We start from the raw sequence: 21,651 nt of genomic DNA, 5'->3' as shown, positions 1-21,651 counted from the left end.
TACACTTGGCTCATTACTTTTAGAACCTGAGCTATTATGAAAAATGAAGGCTCTCAAACTTAGCCCAGCCTTTCTTTTGCTCTCAGTAGTTTCTGCTGAGGTTTACCCCTACTCAGGTACAGTTTTTGGAAGTGGTTTGGAGCAACCAGATCACAATCATGCAATTCTGAGGTAGAAATTTGCTAACTAAACGGAAACAGATGTCATTTAAAGACCTATTTTTCTTTAAATATCAGGTTGAAAATGGTGTGTATGTAGCCAGTCCACTTCAGGAACGCACAATTCTAATGAGAAAAGAGGGCGAGTCTGCAAAAAGCATTAATGAGATGCTTCTGAGCAGACTTTCCCGCTACAGAGCTTCCCCATCTGCAACGCTGGCCGCCCTCACTGGCTCCACCATCTCCAACACCCTGAAAGAGGACCAGGCAGGTATGTGCCCTTTGCTTACCACCTGTTGCCTTGTATAGCTCCATTCAGGGGTGGGTGGGTGTGTGTGTGTGTGTGTGTGTGTGTGTGTGTGTGTATTTTAAGACTATTTTGTAGAGCAGTTTTAGATTCATAGCAAACTTGAGAGGAAAGTACTGATACTTCCCATGTACCACCTGCCCCACACGTGCATGGCCTCCCTCATCAACATCCCGCAGCAGGTGATATCTTCGTTACAACTGGTGAACCTACATGGACAGCTCCTCATCACCGGAGTCCATAATTTACCTTAAGTTACATTCTTCAGGTTTGGATAAATGAATAATAACATATAGCCATTATTATGGTATCATTCTGAGTAGTTTCACTGCCTTAAAAATCCTTTGTTCTCTTCCTATTCATCCCTCCCCATCCCCAACTTCTGGCCACCACTGATTTTTTAAACTGTCTTCATAGTTTTGCCTTTTCCAGAATGTCATGTAGTTGGAATCCTACAGAATACAGACTTTTCAGATTGGCTTCTTTCACTTAGTAATATGCATTAAATTTCTTCCATGTCTTTTCTTGGCTTGATATATAAGTAGTGAGAGCTGCCTGTGGGATTCAGGCAAGACATATTTTTAAAATTTTTGTAAGAGTTTCTTTGAGCCAGACTGATGACACATGCCAGCGAGCAAGGCCTCAGATGCTCCCCAGGCACTGCTTTTTGTTGAGCACTTACAGAGCATCTCACAGAAGCACTTTCCTTTATGTAATTCACTTTCTTCTCTCTTTCTAGTCATTGTCCATTTTTTTAAATTCCAAGCTAATATACATGTTGTTGGCTGTGGATGTGAATTAGCATGAATCTGTAATAATTCAAAACAACTTTGTCTTTAACTGTAAATACCTTCTCATTACTGCTAGTATAAATTAATTGATTTCATGTAAACGTATCTATCCTTCATAAATGTAAGAAGCTTTTACTTAGCATCATCTTCTTCAAATACAATCTGTACCAAGCAAGTGAGAGGCAACCCTCCTACAGCAGATGCTTTTTCTTAAATTAATCATTTAGTGTTTGTATTTTAATATTTCGGAATGGGTAATATGTTTCAAGAGTTTGAAAGTAAAAACAACATAAAAAGCTGTATGTAGAGAACTCTTGGAGTATTCTATATTTTGCCCCTACTCTGCCCCCTGTAGGTAACTGTATTAGTTTTTTATCCTACAGAGTTTCTGTATGCGAATACAATTAAAGACAAATTTGTGTACTTATTTTCCTCCTATTCTTAATAAATGTTAGCTTACCAAACACACTGTTCTATATTTTTAAAGCAGGAACCCTACTGGGTGTAATAAGCATTTAAGGGGTCCATAAACATGCTCCCTAACAGTTTTAAATGTATCCATCATAATTTTCATCAGATTTTTGAGGTCATCTATGGCCCCAAAAAGGTTAAGAACCATACTTTTAAAGATTTTTATTTATTTTTAGAGAGAGGAGAAGGCGGGGAGAGAGAGAGGGAAACAATGGTTGCCTCTCGTATGCACCCAGCTGGGGACCAAACCCGCAACCCTGGCATGTCCCTTGGTTGGTGATCCAATGGTGAACTTTCGCTTTGCAGGTTGACCCCCCAACCAGCTGAGCCACACCAGTCAGGGCAAGAACCATTATTCTTGAAGAGTTTATAGATTACATTCCAATTATGTGAATTTATACCAAATCATCAGCTGCAGTAAAAGCTGAGGCTAGAAAAAGATGTCATAGAAAAGTGTATTTGAATTAATGTGCTTAATTAATTTAATGCAATTTTATGCTTTAATCCTTTTATATATTGAAATGTTAGGAAGAAAAAATAATTAATTTATTATGAGACTATCAAACTAAATACTTACTAGTTTATATTAGAATTTAAGAAGGATAGTATTTTATTTCCATAGATTTCTGTTATGTCAAGTGTAAGTGGGGAAATTGTTAATAGCTGTTATTACCTGGGCTTGTAGAAAATTTGTGTAATAGGAAATACTTTTAGACGATACTTCTTTCTACCTTAATAAATGTTTTCTTGACAAGTTGAAGGTTGCATCTGGGTTTGTCCCTTGGTGAAAGGAGACAACTGAACCCACCCTGAAGAACATAAACACTATGGGAGTGCTCGCTGGGCCAAGAAGCCTGAGCAGAACATGAAGGAAAGCTCTGGAGGCGAGGGCACATGTAGAATTTCTCGGAGATAGGAATCGTGTGTTCTAGATGCAGGAGCTCATCGTACTTACAGATACATCCAGTATGTGTTCGTGTGACATGATGGTGCTACATGAAGATTCACCATCTACAGGCTGAGAGATTTCTGACGATTCAACATTCAGAGGGTGGAGAATTTTTTAGTGGGATAAACTAGTACCTATTACCATGTTAACAAGAGTACTTCTGTTAAAAGCACCTTGGTGAAAATGTTATGCTCACAATATTGCTAACTTTTCAATCATACCCCTTTTGGTTTTATCTACGGGACCTTAACCCTTCTGGATTTATGTCCTGAACAAAGAATATACTTGTTGGGGGCTTGGAGTTTTTAAAAATAGAGCTTATTTATTTATTTATTTATTTATTTATTTATTTATTTTAGGAGCACAAGCATTCAAAGCAAATATCAGACAGATCAGGCGCTATTTTTTTAAATCTAAACCATCTAAAGATGGTTTTACATCTAGGCAGTTATATTTTATTCTCCAACAGCTTCCTAGGCAAAGCACTGACATTCTGTTGCCATCATCAGTCCTCACCACACTAATACAGAAAATCCCTAAATTCTCTGTGCATCTTCAGATCTGCCAGTAAGGGAGTTGAAAGTACATTTTATGCCTCTTGAGTAGAAATAAGTATTTTCTTAATGATAGTTTATGTCACTGACCCTTAAGAAAGAAAATACATAATGGGTTATCATAAAGAAAATATATAATGGGTTACCATAAATTATATAGGTATAAAATTATTTTGAGATAGATATTGCAAAAGCTTCTATTAACTAGTTGTAGTTCAAACTTTCTGGCTGGTTTCATCCTCAAAGCTATTTGTAATGAGTGTAATGTCAGGAACCTGTTAAGAACTTGCTCTGTGTAAAATGCAAAGATCTCTGTAGGAGCAGCATTTGTAGGGCAAACACAAGCAGCTGGATTCTTCTTTTATTCGGAGATTTAGTCCATGTGAAGGTTTATTGTTTTGAAAGAATTTTTAGAGACACAGGCACATTGATTATTGGGAACACCTTTGAGAGCTGTCACATATCAGGGGGCTCGAGGCCAGGCCAGAGAGCCACAAGATTATCATATTCTCCTTAGCTTATCACTTCTTGTGTTTTCCAAATCTGGGTATATGTCTTTGTATGAGCTAGGGACCCGGCCTGATCCTTGGGTCTGTTTTGGTAATCAGAGTGATATGTCTCAAATATCCCCACTCACCATTTGCATTCCTTTCTTCAGCAAATACTAGCTGTGGGCTACCTCTAAAGATGCTGCGGAAGACGCCCATTTACACCTGTGGCACGTACTTGGTGATGCTGGTCCCACCCCCAGGGGGATCAGGCAGTTCTGCCACCCGCTCTCTTTTTGGGGGAACAAGTGGTTTGTCGTCTTTAAAAAGTAAGTGAATTTTATTTTGGGCACTTTTCTCAATTTGTCTCCAACTCTGAAATTTAAGGCTTTTCTGTTGATGATTTTAAACTTACTCTCTTAAATAGTTGTTTGCAATAGCTTTTCGATAAAACAACAGAAAAACCTATCAATATAGTCACAGGCAAGGAGGAATTTAGAATGAAAGATATATAGATGGTATGATAATATACTTCTGAAAGCTATTGCCCTGTAAAATTACTAGAAATAATAATGAGTTCAGGAAAATTTTAGGAAATGAAATAATATATTGTTACATTATTTACAGCAAGAGCTTTACTCACTGTGATAGAAGTCCAAAGGTATTAAAATAGTAAGTGAAATGCCTCCATTTTAGGACACACACATTAAACCAAAATGTATAATACAAAATAATGCCTGCAAAAATTAATATTATGAATACATATATTTTTATAAAAGAGGAAGGCATACTAGAATAATTAAAGTAGTGTGATTTTTGGCTTCACAGTTAAATGAGAGAAAATACAGAATCAAAAATGTTTCTTTCGCATTGCCATTTCTAGCTTTCTTCATCATTTAACTCCTATGGGCCTCAGTTTTCCCACTTGTAAACAAATAAAAGGATAATAGTATCTCACACTATTTTTTGGTGACCATATACCATCAGGTAAGTTAAAGTATTTTGAAAAACCAAAAAATCAAAAGAAATTATTCCTTTTATGTATGGTAACTTTTGGGGGAGCTCTTTTTTTCTTTGAAATTTGTTTAGGCACATAAAATTAAAATGTTTTAAAATCTGTTCATTTGTTTTCATTTCCCAACATTTTATATTCTGTCCTCTTAAAACAATTTGTTTATAGTAATTTCATTAAAACATTATATTTCACATTTAGGTTTTTAAAAAGCATGTCATACTCTAGCTTAAGCTTGCAGATATAAATTTGACCTCAGCAGTTTTAAAAAAATTATCTAAGATCAACTTGACCTTTAGGCCATTTCCACTAGTTGCATATGTTTGGAATTTAGACATGCATAATAACTCCAAAACTCTGTTGCCTTTGAATCAAATAGGTTTGACTTTTTTTTCAACAGCTTGTTTTCTCTAACAGTTCATGTGACCAGAATGTCCCCTTTAGCCCTTGGGTAAATGATGTAAATTTATTATGAGTCTCTTTACAAGAAAAAGCCAAAACAATCTTTTATTGAGGTCTAACTTACCACCATAAAATTTATCCTTTTAAAGTATAAAGTTTAGTGATTTTAGCATATTTGCAGAGTTGGGCAACAGCACCACTATGTAACTCTAGCCCATTTCCATCACTCCAAGAAGAAAACCCATACCATTGGTAGTCGCTCCCCATCTCCTCTGTCATTCTCGTCCCCTGACAACCGCCAGCCCACTGTCTGTCTCTGGATTTGGCTCTTCTGAACTTTTCATATATATGGAATTACACAATATGTGTGCTTTTGTGACTGCCCTTTTCTTTAACTTGATGTGGTTGAGCTTCATCCGTGTTGTAGCATGAATTATTACTCTATTCCTTTTTATTGCTGAGTCATATTCCATTGTATGGATATACTCCCATTTTGTTGACATTGAGGTTGCTTCTACTTCTTGGCTGTTTCATGTAACTTATGTACAGATTTCTGTGTGGACGCATTTTCATTTCCCTTGGGTACGTACACTGGAGAATTCTGGGTCATACGGTAACTATAAGGCTACCCTTTGGAGGGAGTGCCAGACTGTTTCCCAAGAGGGCTACACTATTTTCTGTTCCCATCAGCAATGTAAAATGTCTCCAGTTCCTCTATATCCCTACCGACATTTGTTATTTTCCATTTTTTTTTAAATTATAGCCATCCTACTGGGTATGAAGTGGTATCTCATTGTGGTTTTGATTTGTATTTCCCTGATGACTAGTGTGTTGAATATCTTTTCTTGTGCTTATTGGCTATTTGTATATCTTCTTTTGAGAAGTCCTTCGGCAATTTTTAAATTAGGTTATTTGTCTTTTTATTGACCACTTGTCTTATTAAACCCTTTTTTGGCCTCCTAGTCATGGCCTTTTCTCTCAATTGAAAGTGACCCCATTTGACTGGAGCAGGCCTTTACAGTGCTGTTTTCTTCATGAGAATACAGCTTACACCATGATTCTATTTTAGACCAACAAATCGATAAACGCTGGAATTCCTTCTGTGTCCCATTGCACACTGGTCATGGGGGGTGAGGGAGGCTACTCAGTAGAAGTGGCGCCTGCTCACAGTCTGATTGGGGAACACGTGTAGGTGTGAGAGACGCCTGGGGAAGGATGCACAGTGCCGCACCACTGCCCCAACCGGGGGAAGCAGGTGTCCGTGCTGCAGACTCAGAAAGAAAGGGTTGTTGTCCATTGGGGGGTGGAAGGGAGAGACCAAATAGGGTCTTGAGTTTAAACCATGAAAAATGGGTATTATTCAAGTGAGTAGCACATGCATGGTAAACACAACAAAAAGATTTGGGGAAGATCATTTTGTTGCTGTGCAGAATGGAACAGGAGAAAATAAAGCAGAAACAAAGAGTTTAGTTCAGATTATCGCTCATGGCAGGTGTGATGAGGATCTGGGTCACCAAGGCGACAGGAATCAGACAAACAAGCTCCAGTGACACGGTGCTCACATTTTACGTTTGAAAGTGGGGAGAAAAGACTGTCAGTTATAGCAGCTAGTGCAGATGAGCTGGTGTGGATCCTAGACACATTTTAACTTGTTTAATCTTCACGAGAACTGTGTAAGGCTGGCACTTTTATTATCTCTGGTTCACACATGAGGAAACTGAGAGGTTCAGTAAATTTCCCAGGGTCGCCCAGAAGCGGTAGAGCTGGGACTCAAACCCAGACACCCAGGGCCCATGCTTGTCATCATGGCGTTATCCTGTGTTAAGGAAAAAGGCTGAAGCGTCTCCAAGTTGTAGAGCCACTGCCTGGAACTGAGTGGTGTGTCTACTAACCTTTGCTGAGCACCAACTATGTGTAAAGTATTTCTTGTAAAATGTTACCTTGTGTCGGTAATGATAATAACTCCTCTTGCTATTACCCTTTTGATAACCCATATTCAAAAAACCATTATGCAAAAGTTTCCATTTAAAAACACTTTTAAAAAATATAGTTCACTATTTAGAAAGATATTTGTGAGTTTTCTTTTTGTGGTCTTCTGTGTGTGTTCTATCTCCTCATTGTTACCATCAGTAGACAACAAAAAATACGTGGTTTTTTATGAAAGTCTTGTTAAGAGCCTAAAGCTGAAACTGTAAAAAGTAGACTGACAATCACTTTAAGGCTTATTAAACAGCTTAATGTTTGTTCCCAAAGTCCTCGCCTCCAGTTTGGTGTATAACATTTCGGATGGCCAGTTCACAAGCCGTGCTGATCTCATAGATGCTGCTGGAAGCTCCCTGGGGCGTGGTGCTCTTGTACCAGGATTGGGTAAGGAATAGATACCCACATTTTTTCGGGAAAGTCAGTGTTTCAGCAGTTTCTCTCAAAAAGTCTTGCCGATCTTTGTGGTGTTCTAGTTTCCCTGAAAGAAAGGTTTTTTTATACTGCTGTATAATTTTGAGGATTAATATAAGAAATTGCCATGTGAAATTCCTCTGCATACTGTCCATTAGGTTGTCTGATGATGCCCATAACAAATCCTTCAAAGTTCAAAGTTTGAAATTCTTTAAAGATTTATTTCTTGTGAGAAATTGTTATGCTTCTTATAGTCAGAAAATTAGGATTATGTACTATTTTCTCTTTGCCTTGTCTCCTAGGAAGCTCATATCTCACCCTTTTTTTTCCTCTGTTGCTAAGGCTTTTTTGGGTATTATGTTAATCAGTCCTATTGCACCTGGGTTTTAATGTAAGCCTCTTGAATCTTTTATGGAATTAAAAAGGTTATGTAGAAGTCAGTTACTAAGAGCTGTGTCTTCCTTGACTTATCCCATTCCCACAGAGGAGTTGGGCAAAACAGAGATTGAGTGCTCCCTTTTTGCTCAACCTCAGCCTAATGCTTTGCCAAGGAAAATGTATGGGAGCAGGATGCAGATTGTCAGCGCGGGGGATCCTTGCCCTTCCGTTCTGTAGCAGTGCTGCTGAGAACCACGGGTACAGGCAGATGATGACATGGCAGTTGAATAAAGATGCTCTTTTTGCAGGTGCCTGTTACGACACCGTGAACAACATGCTGTGGACCTGTTCGAACGACTACATTGACCAGTGGTGCAATCCTGGGAACCAGGCCTTCCATTACGTCTGCCAGAGGCTCGGGGTCAGCCACATCATCACAGAGCCCAAAGGTGAGGTGCGCTCAGTCTGCCAGGAAAGGCTGTCCCCCAGGATGTAGCAGAGAGAACTGCAGCATGAGTAAGTGGGACGTGGCCCAAGCAGCAACATGGGTCAACACCCTTCCCTTTTTGAACTTAGAAACCTGAAATCCTTATTGTCTGATTGGTTTATGACTAAGGAAATGGCGTATAAATAAGTAGAGCTTTTGTGGTGGTCCATAGACTTTTTTTTATAACAGGAATATTATGTTTCTTCTGCAATTGTCAGATCTTTGGTACAAAATTGATTCTTTACTTGTATGTGGCTTGGGATTATTTGCTGTTGTAATGTTTTACATTGACATTTATTTATATACAAACTTAAAATAGGGTAGAATTGCCAATAAAAGATCTTTATATTTTTCAATATAAATACTAAGATTCTTAATATTAAGTTAATTTTTTTTTGTATTCAAAATGTGTTTATTGGGATGGTTCCCCACTCATCTTGATTTGGGTGCTTTGAGTGCTACTTCGTTCTGAAGGAACAGCCTCTGTCAGCTTTGCTGTTCCTCCTGTGGGCTGACAGGGGACGGGGGACAGCCAGCACACAAAGCTGCCGTCTGTGCGGGGCTAGAAGCAGTGGTGATGTTCTGCCATCCCAGGCACTTCCCATCCATGAGGTAGGACTGGGGGCTCTGCACCAGGCGCCTCTTGTGTTTCTTCTTCTCTTGCAGAGACAGATGAAGGAAGTCCTTAGCGAGAGGCATGTTGTCATGGGTGGTCGTCATTGCCAGAAAACAATATTAAGTTAATATTGACTTAAAAATCCCATGACATCAAAGTCAGCTATAGTGGTATGAAGGAGTGAGTAGCTCAGCAAATTCTATCCCCATAAAACAATGCTAAAACTGGCAAAATCTCAAAAGCAACTATTTCTAGCCTCTGGAAATTGACGAAAGGCATATACCAAATTGAGAAGCAGGTATTTATAAAAAACACTGAACTTTGGGTTGGAACAGTAGATGTTGTGGTGTTCTTAGCTAGGGATGCTCCTTTCTCCCACCTCCAGCTTCGTCAGTATAGTAATTCCACCAGGTTGGGGCAGATTCTGTAATCTAGCATCTTGGCTGTCAGAGCCGGCTGACTTGATTTGGAGCGGAGAGTGGAAAACACTCGTGCCCGGCATCACCATCAGTATCGGTGGTAGTCTTGGTGGCAAACAGGGAATACCAGTGGCTTTGCTAGACTGATTTCCATCGTTCTGGTCAGGGCAAGCAGTGAACAAGCAGGCTAGCCAGAAATTTACTAGGGAAATCTGGGTAGTAAGAAAGCTGCAGAGGGCTTGCTAAGCTCCCCACAGAAGCCTGAGGAGGCCCACGCTATTCACACAGGCCTGGCTGAGCGTGAGCCTGCAGAGATGTGAAGAGGAGCTGGCAGAAGGTGAAAACCAGTGCAGAGTGTAAAACTGCCAGAACTTTGATGTGCTCCCCCAAAACATGCAGAGTCTCCCGAACTACAGGCATGTGACCACAACCTCTGACTCATGGGGTAACCCCAGGGAAGGTGGGCTTAAAAATACAAACAAGAATAATAAAAATAAACAAATGAAAGAAAGCAAAAGGTTAAAATAGAAGCAACATATTAAGAAAACAAGGTACCGGAGCAGAGAAATCAGTAGCTGCACGCTGCATACAGAACTCAGATGTTGGGCTTAGTAGATGAAGAATTTAAAGCATCCTTTGTAAATCCCTCCAGGGAACCGAAAGATAACACATTAAAAGATGAAAGGAAAGTATGATGACTATGATTGAATAAATAGGGAATTTCAGTAAGTACATTATTTAAAAAAAAAAAGAACCAATTGGAAATGTTGGGTTTGAAAATTCAGTGACTGAAAAGAAAAAATTATTACAGTGGCTAACAGCAGATCTGAGATGGTTGGCTGTAGTGGATAGAGGTATCCTGTCTGCATGAGAGAAAAAGACACTTTTGAGGAGTGCTGACAAGGTATTTTGTAGAATGTTCCTCACTTTGTCTGTTGTTTTCTCACTTTAAACTAAAGTCACAGATTTGCAGGAAAACCACTGCAGAGATGAAGTGCTTTTCTCATTGCATCATATATCACAGGCACATGATGTCGACATGACTTGTAACTGGTGATGTCAAAATTGACCATTTGATTTAAACACCAGCTTTCTTCACTGTGCAGTTACCACTTTTCCATACTCTGTTAGAAGCAAGTCATTAAGACTGCCCTCATGAGAAGGAGAATTAGGCTCCATCTCCTGGAAGGAAAAGCATCAGAGAATTTGTGGACATGTGTGAATCACCACTGTAATTAAGAAATATCTGGGGGGAAGCGAGACTTTGAGGCTATGCAATGATCTATTCAGGTTTTTTAATTTCTTCTTGAGTTAGTTTTGGTCTTTTTAGAGATTTGTGCATTTCATCTAACTTTTCTTATTTGTTGGCATGAAGTTGCTCATAGTATTCCCTTTAATTTTTATAGGGTCAGTAGTCATTTCTCTGCTTTGGTTCCTGATTTTGGTATTTGTGTAAATTACTAAAAGTCATTAAGTTGTGTACTTAGAATGAGTGGATTTCATGGTATATAAATTATATCTTGATAAAGCTGTTAAAAAACACAGAAAGAAAAAGTCAAAAAGTCAACTACATATTAGTGACTCCCTAATTATTCTTTTAAATTTTATTGATTATGCCATTTACAGTTGTTCTGTTCCCCCCTTCATTTCCCTCCACCCTGCACCCCCCACCCCCACCATTCCCCCCTTTAGTTTATGACCACGCGTCTCAAGTTCTTTAGATTCTGTATTTCCCCTACTATTCTTGCCCTCCCCCCTATCTATTTTCTACCTACCATCTATGCTACTTATTTTCTGTACCTTCTCCCCACTTCTCCTCCTCCCACTCCCCTGTTGCTAACCCTCCATGAGATCTTCATTTCTATGGTTCTGCTCCTGATCTAGCTGTCCTCTTAGTTTGCTTTTGTTTTAGGTGTGGTTCTTAGTAACTGTGAGTTTGCTGTCCTTTCACTGTTTATCTTTTTTATCTTCTTTTTCTTAGGTAAATCCCTTTAACATTTCATATAATAAGGGCTTGGTGATGATGAACTTCTTGAATTTGATCTTATCTGAGAAACACTTTATCTGTCCTTCCATTCTAAATGAAAGCTTTGCTGGATAGAGCAATCTTGGTTGTAGATCTTTGGATTTCATGACTTGGAATACCTCTTTCCAGCCCCTTCTTGCCTGTAAGGTCTCTTTTGAGAAATCCGCTGACAGTCTGATGGGAACTCCTTTGTAGGTGACTGTCCTCTTATTTCTTGATGCTTCTAGGATTCTCTCCTTCATATTAATCTTGGTTAATGTAATGATGATGTGCCTTGGTGTGTTCCTTCTTGGGTCCAACTTCTTTGGGACTCTCTGAGCTTCCTGGACTTCCTGGAAGTCTATTTCCTTTGCCAGATTGGGGAAATTCTCTTTTATTATTTGTTCAAATAAGTTTTCCACTGGTGGCTGTTCCTTTCCCCCTTCTGGTACCCCTATAATTTGGATGTTGGAGTGTTTAAAGATGTCCTGGAGGTTCCTAAGCCTCTCCTTATTTTTCTGAATTCTTGTTTCTTCATATCTTTCTGTTTGGTCATTTTTTTCTTCCTTCTGGTCCACTCCTTTGATTTGAGTCCCAGGTTTTTTTTTTCCATCACTATTTCTTTCCTGTGAATTTCCCTTCATTTCAATTAGTTTAGCCTTCATTTGTTCCTCTAATTTGTGACTAAAATCAACCAGTTCTGTGAGTGTCCTGGTCACCAGTGTTTTGAACTGTGCATCTGAAAGTTTTGCTATCTCTTCATTGCTTAGAGTTATCGGCTCCAGGGGTTTGAGTTCTTGAGCCATGTTTTGGTCTGTTCTCGACCATTAAGTATGAGGAGTGGAGCCTTAGGTGTTGACCAGGGTGGGGCCACCCAATTTCTGGGTTGTGATGCTGTATGTGGGGGTGGGGTCAGAGAGGGGCAATAGCGGTCGCCTCTGCTGCTTCCCACTGCTGGGGCCTGCACAGTCTGTCTCACTGCTTGCTCCTTCGCTGGTTTATTTGCTCGAGAATATGTGACCTTTGTCAGCCTGCCGCCTTGTGCTATTGCTCACTGGGTCTGCCCATCGCAACCCCAAGCCTGGGATCCGCCAACCACTGCCAGTCCACGCGCGCCTGGGTCAGTCTGACTGAGTTTTCCTGTGCAGCCCTGCTGTGCCAGCCGCTGGCTCTGCCCCTCTTACCAGTCTGGTTGAAGAATTTGTTGTTATCAGACTTCCGAAAAGTTCAATTTTCTGTGTTTTGAACAGAACTGTATTTTGTTCAATTTTCTGTGTTTTGGCTGCATTTTCTTTCTTTTTTTTTTGGTTTCCTAAACCTTTCTTTAATCTTAAGAGTATTTTATTAGGAAACAAATATATGAAAAACTTGAAAAGTTAGTGTCTCACTATTCCGTTTTCCCACTCAGTAAAGCCCTAAAGATATTTATAACATAAGATAACATTGGAATTTGGCTAATTGCTGAATTAGATCAATATGATTGCTTAAGGCTTTATCCTCTATTTTTTCTTCCTCTTACTACTGGATAAGCTAGGTTTTTTGTTTGTTTGTATTTTTTAATTTTTTTTATTGATTATGCTGTTACAGTTGTTCTATTCCCCCCTTCATTCCCCTCCACCCTACCCCCCCATCCCCACCATTACCCCCCTTTAGTTTATGACCATGTGTCTCAGTTCCTTTAGATTTTATATTTCCCATGCTATTCTTGCCCCCCCCATCTATTTTCTATCTGCTGTCTATGCTACTTATTTTCTGTCCCTTCTCCCCCTTTCTCCTCCTCCCACTCCCCTGTTGCTAACCCTCCTTGAGATCTTCATTTCTATGTTTCCACTCCTGATCTAGCTGTCCTTTTAGTTTGCTTTTGTTTTAGGTGTGGTTGTTAATAACTGTGAGTTTGCTGTCCTTTGACTGTTCATCTTTTTTTAACTTCTTTTTCTTAGGTAAGTCCCTTTAACATTTCATATAATAAGGGCTTGGTGATGATGAACTCCTTGAATTTGATCTTATCTGAGAAGCACTTTATCTGTCCTTCCATTCTAAATGAAAGTTTTGCTGGATAGAGCGATCTTGGTTGTAGGTCTTTGGATTTCATGACTTGGAATACCTCTTTCCAGCCCCTTCTTGCCTGTAAGGTCTCTTTTGAGAAATCCGCTGACAGTCTGATGGGAACTCCTTTGTAGGTGACTGTCCCCTTAGCTCTTGCTGCTTCCAGGATTCTCTCCTTCATTTTAATCTTGGCTAATGTAATGATGATGTGCCTTGGTGTGTTCCTTCTTGGGTCCAACTTCTTTGGGACTCTCTGAGCTTCCTGGATTTCTTGGAAGTCTATTTCCTTTGCCAGATTGGGGAAATTCTCCTTTATTATTTGTTCAAATAAGTTTTCCACTGGTGGCTATGCCTTTCCCCCTTCTGGTACCCCTATAATTCAGATGTTGGAGCGTTTAAAGATGTCCTGGAGGTTCCTAAGACTCTCCTCATTTCTTTGAATTGTTGCTTCTTGACTCTTTTCTGTTTGGCCATTATTTGCTTTCTTCTGGTCCACGCCATTGATTTGAGTCCCAGTTTCCTTTTCATTGCTATTGGTGTCCTGTGCAATTCCATTCATTTCAATGAGTTTCGCCTTCATATATTTGTCTAATTTGTCGGTATAATCAACCAGTTCTGTGAGGATCCTGATGACCAGTGTTTCAAACTGTGCGTCTGAGAGTTTTGCTATTTCTTCATCGCTTAGATCTATGGGCTCTGGAGCTTTGAGATCTTCTTGCGACATTTTTGGTCTGTTCTGGCCCTTTAAGTGTGAGAAGCGGTGCCTTGGACTCCCAGGTCGCTGGGTTGTGACGCTGTATGTGGGGGCGTGGTCAGAGCAGGGAAATGGCTGCACCCTCTGCTGTTTCTCACAGCTGGGTGAGGATTAGCATCTTAGGTGGTTCACCTGGGCCGGGCCACTCAGAGTCGCTGGGTTATGACGCTGTATGTGGAGGTGGGGTCAGAGCGGGGAAATGGCGGTGCCCTCCACTGTCGCTTGCTGTGGGGACCCGCCGGCCCCGGTCCAACCGCCCACCCCCTCACTTATCTATCCACACACAAATGCGCGACCACAGTCAACACGCAGCACAGCTCCCCCGCTGTCTCCCTCGCGGTCGCTCGCCTGGTGGCTCGCTTGGTCGCTCACTAGGTCCAACTCTGCGCCTGGATTCCGGGCGTCTGGATTCCGCACCTGAGTCCGGCTGACCGAGCCTCCTGTGCAATCCCGCTTCCTCAGCTGCTGGTTTCGCCCCTTACCGGTCAGGCTGAAGAATTTGTTGTTAACGGACTTCCTGAAAAGTTCAATTTTCTGTGTTCTGGCTGTGTTTTCTGTTGCTAATATTTAGTTGTCTCTAAACTTGGTTGTGTGAGAAGGCGCAGTGTTTCCACCTACGCCTCCATCTTGGTGGAAGTCCAGTGAGTCCCTAATTATTATCTGCTATAATTACAAGCCTCTTGCCTGAACTCTTGACTGTGTATTCACCTCTACTTGTATGTTTATTTATTTTTATGTAATAGGCATCTTCAACTTAAAATGTCAACAACTAACTCCCTATTTCTCCCCATGTCTAAATCTCTACCTAGTGAGTCCCCCACGTTCCAGGATAGGGTTACTGTTCACACCAAAAACGCCGGAGTTACCTACGACTCTCCTTCGCCCACAGCTCACACCCAAATGGAAATCAGCGAATCCTGTCGGCTCCTACCTTCAAAATATGTCCCGAGTCTAGCCATTTCCCACTTCTTATCCTGCTGCAACTCTAGTCTAGGCCGTCATTGCCTTCTCCCAAATTGTAATAGCCTCCTGGCTGGTCTTCCTACTGCCTCTGCAGTTGCCGTCCTCCGCTTGCATCTCCACGTGACAGCCAGAGTCTTTGACAACCTTAGGGAGTCAGATCGGACACTCCTCTGCTCACACAGCTCCACTGGCTTCCCACCTACTGCAGAGTAAAAATCAGGCACCTCATTTGTTTGGGTAGCTAACTTTCAAAAGGTCCTTAGTGAAGGTGAATAAGACGAAACTAAATTCTACCAGTGTAAGATCAGGAACTCAAAAGGCATAGGATTAGTGAGAGCCATCCTGGCTGTAGAATTAACACACAATCAAAAGTTTAGTTTCAGCAAAGTTTGCCTCCTCTTCTGTTCCCCTGAGTCCTTTTCTCATCGTTCCCAGTGCCCACAATCCTTTCACAGCTCTGAAGTTCCTCCATCAGGCCTGCTTCTCCAAGATGGCCTGCTTTCCTGTTTCGTTTTGTTTTGTTTTGTTTGTTTTGTTTTAGGCAGTTCATTTCAGCTGTTTTAGGGGGGAAAAAGCAAATTTTTTGTGTGTGCGCACTTTGTAGACTTTTACCTCCATTTCTGAATTCCTGTAGCCATCCATGAGGCATTTGTTATTACGTAAGAGGATGCTTGTCAACCCTCACGAGCTTGGACTAAAGGAGATAAAAATGTGGAGGTATTGTGGGAGGAGATATTTCTGGACCTGGGAGCGGGGTGGGTTCTCCCATAGAGGAGCCAGAGAAGATGGAGAGATTGTACCGAATGATTACTGGCCTGTGCTCTGAGCCAAGATGGCCTGAATTTAAGTCCCAGCTTTACCACTCAGTAGCTGTGTTACTTAACCTGAGTCTCTATTTACTCCTCTACAGAACTGGGCTAAAATTGTCTAAGTTTATAATGATGTTTCAAGGTAAAGCCTGTGTAGCATTTAGCCGATTGTCAAGCATACAGAAAGGGCTCCATGGTCGTAGCTGCTTATGATCTAAAACTATGGAAATGCCCAGGTGTTTTCACCTCAGCACTCAGGGGCAGGGAGAAAGGTTCTCCAGCAGAGCAGAGAAGATGGGAGCCGATACTCTCTCCTAGTGCGTGTCTGCACCTTCTGTCAGTCAAAAAGCTGCTCCTTGGGGACTGCCCATGGATGTGTCTTTCCTCACTGAGTTGCCTTTTTATTTTCCAGAAGAGGCTATAACCACGAGTGAGGTTATAAACCAGTTATTGCACCACGTTGGTGCGATGTGCATACACCAACTCAATCTTCTTGCTACCAACCCAAACCTTCCAATCACAAGTGTCTTGGGCAAGCAGCATCCGATCGAAGCACACCACCTTAGCAGTATTTGTGATATTATGGAGAAGGCCATGGTTAATGGAGATACCTGTATTATACGCTGCATTCTTGTTGTCTTTCAGGTAAATAACTCTGTTATGAGATAAATAAGATAATATAGAAAAAGGAACACAAAGCTTGGCTTCAGCAGCTAATTTCTACCAGAAGAAAATTTAATAACATTGCTGTGTTGCATCTTACCCCATTCTAGTCCTATAATTAGAATTATCATATTCATTGCACAGCAGTTAATGGACTGTTGCTATATGTAGTTCATTGTAATTAATATATGTAAAGTATTTACTGTAATTATACCATTACACAATGGGAGAGATTGTGGTTAAAATCTATTTGTAAGAATAACTGTATGTACTTTCTTCAGAGGGATAATGTTATCCCCAATAGAATTCACGTTTTTAGATATACCCTTTATGTTTCTGTAGGTGGTATTTAAATTTTTCTTCAGCCCACAAACTGAAAGGAATCGAGACATCATTCGACGGTCGGGATTGCTTCTTTGGCAGTTGCTGATGGCACCAAAAGATCAAATTTGCCCTGAAATTCAGAAGGAAGTCTGCCTTGCCATCAGGTGATCAGTAAATGATTGTCACAGTGCTCTCCTCCAAATGCTTCTCCCTCACTGCCTCCTGATCTTCCCTGCACGGGAGCCGCAGCCCCTCCCAGCCAGGGCCCCATGTGCAGAGGACCCTGTCACTGGACAGAGGCTTGTGGCCCGACTCCCAGGGGCTGAAGCCGTTCATGTTCTTGTGTTCCTCTTCCCACCCTGTACCTAAGATTCTCACTGGATCCTTTAAAAAAAAAAAGACAAAAACACCCTTGAAGTATATATTGATGGTTTATAAGCAGATGTTTATCTCATTTGGGAGAGTCTGGCAAGAGAGTTAAGCCAGCTTTGGGCTCAGGCAGACCTGGGTTCTAGTGTTTGCTCTGCCATTTACTAGCAATGACCTTGAGTATTCCATTTCCTCAGCTATAAAATGGGCATAAAAATAGTAACCACTTTACAGGTTTGTGAGATTTTAATTAGGTAAGGCCCAATGCAAAGTGCTTGACAATGTTAACTTTTTATTGTTTTTTTAATTTTAAAAAATATTTTATTTATTTATTTTTAGAGAGAGGGGAAGGGAAGGAGAAAGAGTGGGAGAGAAACATCAGTGTGTGGTTGCCTCCCTTGTGTCCCCCACTGGGGACCTGGCCTGCAACCCAGGCATGTGCCCTGACTGGGAATTGAACAACTCCCAACAACAGCAACTCTTTGCTTCACAGGCCCGTGTTCAATCAACTGAGCTACACCAGCCAGGGCCAATGTTAACTTTTTTTTTTCCAATGTTAACTTTTTAAAATCTACTTAATACCTTGTTAGGCAAGAAGACAGAATTTATGGACCATTTTCTATTGTCATTTTCTCTATCATCTCTCTACACACATGCACGTGCACACACACACTTCGAGTGCAATGAGTTTTTATGCAGGAATATAGCCTTAATATGAACAAGTATAATGTAGTGACCAAGAGAGAACTGAGTGCTTGGCCTGGAAGTACCAGATGACAGGTGGGCAGGGAGGGAGGGCTCGTTCTTTCCTTCCACAACAGATTATGCTCTTGGTCTCTTTCTGTTGAGACCATTAAATCAAAAATGTCAATCCAGTGCTGCAAGGCAACTTCTGGGGCTAATGAGTATGTTCACTATCTTGTTGGTTTTTCTTCATGGGTGTGTACATCTCTCAGAATTTACCAAAGTATATACTTTAAACCTGTGTGCTTCATTGTACGTTAGATCTCATAAGAAAAGAAAGAGGAAGAAAAATTCTGGCGCTATTTGCAATACTATTCTTTCTGCCCCTTTGGAAAAGCTGAGAATCAGAAAATCCCCTTCTCCAATGATTTTTTGGCACAGTCTCCATATATAGCTGGCTTGATGCCATTGATTTTTTTTAGAGCCCAGTTCTCTTTAACCAGGTCTGCATCTGGCCTCAGGTAAGTCGTCATTTTGGTAACTTACAGGTAGGGCACATAGAGGGAAACAGACTGACTATCAGCGGACTAGATTACAAAGTGAATTTAGTTTCAGCTGCTTTTTTAGTGATGAAACTCACCTCAGAGTTTTATGTAACCAAACTAGCATCTTAGTAAAAATACACATTTAAATAGAGCTTGGATTTTCTAAAAGCTTTTTGACCTTTCTGTTGTTTCAGCTCTGGTTTGAATATCTTGTACCCAGGTGAAACTGAAATCAATAACTTACTTAAGCTGGTCTTAACAGAAGGTAAGAACCATCCTTTAACTGTCCTTGAACTGCCTTCCCTTTTTCTCCCTAAGGGAACAACTGGATATTTAGGATAATAGATTTTTCCTTCATATCTGTTAGCATTAATTTTCAGAACATATCTTCACATAATGCCAATGCTTCAGCCAGATTGAAAGCAGAAACCATGTTTTATATGTACATATATCTTCAAGCTTTGTACACCTTTCTGTCTCCACTGCTCAGCCTTACGTTCCTTGTTGTAGCTATTTAATACACATTAACAGTAATGACTTCTTGGGGTTTCTAAGCCAGTTTTTCCCACACACTAAAATGCAGCTTTACAGTTAGACTAAATAAAAACAGTAACAATTCACCATGTCTAAGAGTTGGAAATCACACTTTATGACAGGTACAGGGTAGCCACACTTCAGTGAGGATGCACGAGTTGGAAAAGGTGATGCGGGGGGCGCGGCAGTGTTTGCTGTTGCTTTTATGAGGCAGCCGCAGCTGCGCACTGGGTTGCTGACAATCCGCTTGTTTAAAAACTTTCTTTAATAGCATCTCTTTTCTAAGTGTAATTACCAGGGTTGTTGATGGAGCTTTGTTCTGTGTAGGAGAGAGAAACAGTGGCCTCTCCCAGCTGCGGGATGTGATCCTAACCAATTTAGCAGAACAGCTTCAAAACAACCGATTTGGCAGTGAGGACGACGACCATTACAGGTGATACCGGTTATCTTAGTTACTCTTTCTTTGTGTTTTCCTCCGTAATTTGTCAGCATTAAGTATGATCAACTTTCGTCTCCTATAATATCTAATATGGTTAGCATATTAAGTTTAAACTGTGGATCACTTGAAAGACCATAAGTCTGACAGTTGCCATCTAGCATGTTTCAGTTTAATCAGTAAAGAAATTGAGGCCTGGGAAGGGTACTGTAGCAGAAATGGCAGATGGAGCTTGTTTAAGAAAGCTCGATGGAGGGTGCCATCCACATGGTTTATGACGGAGGGTGAGGGTGTGGTTATAGCTGGTGAGGGGAAGAAGGCGCTGGTTTTCTTTGCTGTTTATAGAGTATTTGGACTAAGTGCTTGGGTCCTATTTTGTCTCCATTAAGTCTGATTTAGACAACAGAACCAGTTGTTAGCATCATGACTAAGATGATTTGCTTCCAGAACTAATTAACTTTATATCTTCTATTTATCCTCTTATACCAGTTGTATAAAATTTTATCCTTTATTATTAAACCATCAATATCTTATTGTTACATTTTTTTCCCTGCATTTAAAGACTAAATGATGAACTGTTACACTACATTCTGAAGATTGTTGTACGGGAATCCTGTATCTTAATCACCAAGTGCCAAACTGTTTCTAAAGATGATTTTCAAAAACTCCTTTCAACTGTGCCTGTAAGTAAAAATGTATTTATCCAGGTTGATTGTTCTGTAATTTAGCTGTAATTTTAATGTCTGGGAGGAGGCGACTGCAGCATCCATCTACTCTGCCATCTTGACCAGATCTCAGTAAAAATGTGTTTGATGAAAGTAAAATTGAACCCAACGTTCCTGTTGTCATTCTACTGTGTCGAGGTGCGTGCAGGCACACACTTTACAAGGACAGACTTACCTGGAGAGGCCCGCGGGTGACTGTGCTTGTCCTAGAAATGTAGAACTAGACAGGTCCATTCGAGATGCTTGCTCCAAAGATGACTCCTGCTTTAAGTGTCTTGTTGCAATAAATTATTTGTCTGAATTTGGATTTATTTTTGTTTAAAATAGTGAAGATTTCTTCCCTCGTTAATTTGAAGTTTAGCATTGTTTTCTAAACCATCAGTGTTTTACAGAGACTGATAAGAACCAAAGATTCTTTTAAGAATTTCTGTAGAGTCTTCTCTAATGGAGATACATGTGATGGGAAGGAGGGTGGGGAAGAAAATTAGTAAGAGGCAAAAATTCAAGTAAGTATCTGAGGGATCATGTAGGAGGGATCATCCTGAGGATGATGTAGCAGAAGGCAGAAGGTCATGGTAACTGTGTCAAATTCTGTACCAAAAGCCAAGTGCAAATAAATCACCTAAAAAACTAACTCGGTCTGTTTTTTGTACTTTCTCTTTTGCTTCCCTTGTTGAAATCTTTTAAAAACACAAGGATCACATGATCCCTTGTTTCAGTAGGACCCAGATCATTTAAATGCCCTTGTTTGTGTTAAAGGCTGCATCCTCCTGCCTGCGCTATCTGATGGCAGTTCAGAACCACCTTCTCAGTAACACTATTTTGATTAAACCTGACGAGAATGATGACAGTGACAACTCCTTGCAGGGAGATACATTGAAGGTACAGGTAAACACCAAGCTTTATTCTAACAATGCTTTCTACCCAGCGTGTAAAGCACAGCTTAATTGGATATATTTCTGTCTATTATGATGTTGGATTTCACCATGTGGCTTATATTTTTGTGAGAGGTAATATTAGGCCACTCATTTCATAGATTTTTATGTCATTGCACAGTGGTTACCATATTTGTGACACTCTTCATAATGTGTCATCCATGTGCTCCTGTCTTTTCGTGCCTTTGTTTATTTTCATGTTTTTTAAGAACTATAAAATATGGCACTTACAAGTGATCTCATATGCACCTGAAAGTTTTATTTATATAGGAATATATAAATAAATCCAGGAGCCTAACAATTTAAATAACTTTGGCATTTTGGCTGATTTATTATGCTCTCTTGGTTCAAATAACTTTAAAAAGATGCTAATTTTCTCATAATCTTTATGTTGAATAATTTCTAAACCAATAGTTTATTTCATTTCCTGTAA

The 21,651-nt window shown here is 40.3% G+C and overlaps 1 protein-coding gene and 1 pseudogene across 7 annotated transcripts in view; one reads left to right on the top strand and one right to left on the bottom strand.

Annotated features, from left to right (window-relative positions):
- HECTD4 (HECT domain E3 ubiquitin protein ligase 4) overlaps nucleotides 1-21,651 on the top strand; it is a 170,842-nt gene that overhangs the window by 65,726 nt on the left and 83,465 nt on the right. For 5 of the 7 annotated variants that reach the window (XM_037133514.2, XM_053669736.1, XM_053669733.1 and 2 more), the window contains exons 8-17: nucleotides 237-429; nucleotides 3,889-4,047; nucleotides 7,386-7,499; nucleotides 8,213-8,353; nucleotides 16,416-16,648; nucleotides 17,009-17,154; nucleotides 18,783-18,853; nucleotides 19,450-19,555; nucleotides 20,121-20,241; nucleotides 21,043-21,171. In XM_037133514.2, the coding sequence (XP_036989409.2) occupies nucleotides 237-429; nucleotides 3,889-4,047; nucleotides 7,386-7,499; nucleotides 8,213-8,353; nucleotides 16,416-16,648; nucleotides 17,009-17,154; nucleotides 18,783-18,853; nucleotides 19,450-19,555; nucleotides 20,121-20,241; nucleotides 21,043-21,171 (1,413 nt within the window). The remainder of the gene's footprint in view (nucleotides 1-236; nucleotides 430-3,888; nucleotides 4,048-7,385; nucleotides 7,500-8,212; nucleotides 8,354-16,415; nucleotides 16,649-17,008; nucleotides 17,155-18,782; nucleotides 18,854-19,449; nucleotides 19,556-20,120; nucleotides 20,242-21,042; nucleotides 21,172-21,651) is intronic. The other 2 variants (XM_053669735.1, XM_053669734.1) reach the window with 1 other exon arrangement.
- Nucleotides 8,850-9,096, bottom strand: LOC128628077 (40S ribosomal protein S27-like; annotated as a pseudogene).

The sequence above is a fragment of the Artibeus jamaicensis genome, unplaced genomic scaffold, assembly GCF_021234435.1.
Source record: "Artibeus jamaicensis isolate MK-2021 breed Jamaican fruit bat unplaced genomic scaffold, CSHL_Jam_final contig_525, whole genome shotgun sequence".
Classification (NCBI taxonomy): domain Eukaryota; kingdom Metazoa; phylum Chordata; class Mammalia; order Chiroptera; family Phyllostomidae; genus Artibeus; species Artibeus jamaicensis.
This window is presented reverse-complemented; position numbering and strand designations above follow the sequence as displayed.